The sequence below is a fragment of the Triticum aestivum genome, chromosome 3B (genome assembly GCF_018294505.1).
Source record: "Triticum aestivum cultivar Chinese Spring chromosome 3B, IWGSC CS RefSeq v2.1, whole genome shotgun sequence".
Taxonomy (NCBI): Eukaryota; Viridiplantae; Streptophyta; class Magnoliopsida; order Poales; family Poaceae; genus Triticum; species Triticum aestivum.
Window position 1 is genome coordinate 799,619,941 of NC_057801.1, and position 3,627 is coordinate 799,623,567.

Below are 3,627 nucleotides of genomic sequence, written 5' to 3' on the forward strand. Positions count from 1 at the left end.
ACGATACAGACTTCTGGGCCCTCGGATCTCAGATCCAACGGCATACGAGGAGCTCCTGTAGCTGCTGTACTTGCACGCATTTTTCAGATTCTACGAGGGCATTATTTCACAGGAGCTCTTAGATCTGAGGTGCCCCGTAACAACTCTCGATCTACTATAAGCCAGTGCTAGCTGCTCCTAGTTACCGCACTCTCGTCCACGGCTCCCAGCACACACGGATTAGCTAAGCGGCCATGGGCAGAAAGGTGTGCATCTCTCCTGCAATCCTCGCGCTTGTACTGCTCGCTGGCCCGGGCGCGAAGGCAACGGCCTTTGCCGGCGGCGCCGCCAGCATGGACGTGGCGGTGGCGGTGCGGCAGGTGATGCCAACGTCGTCAATCAAGCTGGAGGACGGCGTGGCGCCTGAGGTTGCAGTGGACATGGATGTGCACCGCCGCGTCCTCGTCGACATCGGCAAGAGCGTCTACGACAGGAGCAAGCAGCGCTGCCTTAAAACTCCGTGCATCGCCGGAGGGCCGTACAGCGGCGGCCTCCGGGGATGCAACCCACGTTACGGGTGCGCCCCTAAGTAACCGAATGGGCCAGCACTACATACGGGCGTCAATGCAACCTCCTTCCTGCACTTTCCCTTTTCCATTTCCATGTTGCATTTCAGTACCGCCGTTGCTATCGCCTTGTACATTGAAACTACTAGGTCGTGTTTGTATTGTGCGATTGTGAATAGACCGTCCGACTGATGGTCGAAACTCGAGGCCATCTTCCATCCAGTTTGCAATTAAACACGAGTAAAAACAGTTTGTGATTCTTCTTGACACGAGAACGTAGCTTTTGAATCAAAGTCCTTGTAAAGTGTAGTACGAGAAAGGGACCTACACTCTTTAGCATGCGGTAGGAATTTTTGTGTGTTTCAGTAAATTTTGCATGAACAGTTTATTCTTTCATGTCCCTCCTCGTACCACCAAACCAGCCAGACCGCCTACGCATGCCATCGTGACACCGTTGCCCCCCGCCTTCCATCTAAATCACAGAGTGTTCGCCGGCGGCGATTACACTGCATCCCTCCCACATGAACAAGTCACTAGTGGAAAAAGGGCCTTTGGTCGCGGTTCGCAACTGCCATTAGTCGCGGTTGCGCAACCGCGACCGAACGGGCGCGACTAAAGGCCCCCCCCTTTAGTCGCGGTTGCTTAAGAACCGCGACTAAAGGCCCGTCCACGTGGGCGCCAGGTGGCCGTCGGGGCGGAGGACCTTTAGTCGCGGTTCTTGTGGCTAACCGCGACTAAAGGCCGCCACAGGTTTTTGAAAAAAAAATTGAATTTTTTTTTTCAAATTTCTGAATTATTTTAACCTCTAGTCTCTAATCACCACCCCTCATCACTTCTCAATTTATTCTTTTATCACCCCTCATCATTCCAAATCATCTAACTTCCCAACCGGTCACCCATCCCTCTCACTACTCCAGCCCAAGCACGCTTAACTTCCGGGTTATATTCTCCCACGCTCCAAGTCTGCACTTGTTGTTTTCCTGACAATAGTAAGATGTCAATCCTATTAACATTCAGGAATTTTGCTTGAGCATGAAGTGACACATTTCACTGTTTGAGTTTGAAACTATTGTTTTAAAAAACAATAATTATTTAGTAACACTAATATTTCTTGAATAATTAGTTTGACCATTGTTTGACCACAGTTTGACCACAGTTGACCACAGTTTGACCAGATTTGACCAAAATTGAAATAACTAAAATAATTATTTAGTAACACTAATATTCTAGAATAATTAGTTTGACCATTGTTTGACCATAGTTTGCCCACTATTTGAATATTTTTCAATTTTTTCCACTCTGGATCTTACAAGCCCCGTAACTTTTTTTCTATTAGGTTTTTGAGGATTTCTATTAGGTTTTCTATTAAATTTGGATGTAACTTTTCTAGTAGATGATTTTTCATATAAAAAACTTTTTCATCCGAGTTAGTATGCAAAAGTTATGCCCATTTTTACAAATTTCAGAGAGATTTTGCAAATAAAGTCAAAATTCACATTTGCAAATTTTCCCAACAACTAGACCACATATCACATGAGAAACTTATTTTCTTTTATTTTTTTGACATTTCCATTATTTTCTTTTATTTTTTTTAAAACTGAAAAGGCGATCCCGGGGGGGGGGGGGGGGTAGAGTTTGAAAATGGGACCTTTAGTACCGGTTCGTGGCACGAACCGGGACTAAAGGTCTCAACCCCATTAGTTCCGGTTCGTGCCACAAACCGGGACTAAAAGGGAGGAGCTTTAGTCGCGGTTGGCCTGGCCAACCGCGACTAAACCCGCGAGCGCCCTGGGCCCAGGCATTTGGTCGCGGTTCATCTGCCAAACCGCGACTAAAGACTTCATTAGTCGCGGTTCCTACAGTTTCGCGACTAATGGGGCTGGACGGAAGCCTCTTTTTCTACCAGTGAGTCAATCCTCTGCCTCCCCTCCGATGACGATGCCGCGGCCACCCACGGCGCCCGCTTCTCGAGCTGGGGTTGCGCGTTTGTTAGCAAGTATAATAGGGTGACATAAACAGGTTATAAGGACTTCAATATTGTATATTTGCTTAGTTGGAGAATAGAGAAGAGGAGAGAGAAGGAAAGCGAGCTATAGAGAGCTAACTATAGCACGGGACCCAAGACACACTTTCTGAGAATGTATAGCGGGCCAACTATTAATAAAATACAACATATTTAAATCTTATTATTGTACAAGCCGGCTATTAGTTTGACTCTGTTTATTGGTCTTCATTGTATTTTGAGCCAAATTTTGACTATAAATTTAACTTACAAAATATTCATGTATGTCACAAAAAGTTATACATTAAAAACTATGTTTAAATAAGAATCCAACGAAATATTTTTTATTGGCATGCATTAATATTTTGTTAGTTAAATATTTGATCAAAATTTGGCATAAATTACGAAGAGAGCCAATGAACCAGGATGGAGGTAGTATATTATTAACCATACGAGTGAAGCGTCCAAAAATTTCTAGCGATTGTGTAGGCGTACAATAAATTACCATAGGCCGTTTATTATCATCGCCCAACGGATTAGATCCATCGGTACTACTGGAGTGACCTTGTAGTGTTTTTCGATTGGGTGGCATCGTGCGGGTGCTGGTGTATTTTCCGGAGCCAATTGGTCGGTGAGGTGGCTCACTTTTCTTTAACACAATATAAATGTAAGTGTTCATTTATATGCGCATACACTCATTTTATATGAACACACACATTATCCCTATGAGCACCTTCGAGAGAATGAGCCGGCATATCATTTTGAGACTTTATGAAGCAACGTAGGCGCCTCGTAGTCGACGGAACCGTCTTCTCCCAGTGAACGCGCATTGCCGAATTTTTTTAAAATAAATCCAGGATAAATGCAAGCAGCAGGACTTAAACCTGGTGGGATGAAGATACCACTATCCTCCTAACCATCCAACCACATGTTGGTTCGCTTGGGACGTGTTTGTTGTGCCGGTCTAGTCGTCACAACCATCCCATTCTCCAGTGGCCATTGTCTGCTTCTCTCCTTGTCTATCTGTGGCTAATGGACTTGGGTGGTGAGGGTAGTGCCCTGAGCAAAAGCTCGACCCGA

General features: G+C 45.3%; 1 protein-coding gene across 1 annotated transcript; it reads left to right on the top strand.

Annotated features, from left to right (window-relative positions):
- The first annotated feature begins 233 nt into the window (after positions 1-233).
- LOC123066682 (uncharacterized) lies at positions 234-805 on the top strand. Its single transcript, XM_044489722.1, has one exon. The coding sequence runs from the start codon at positions 234-236 to the stop codon at positions 570-572; it is 339 nt and encodes a 112-aa protein (XP_044345657.1). The 3' UTR covers positions 573-805.
- The last annotated feature ends 2,822 nt before the right edge of the window (positions 806-3,627 follow it).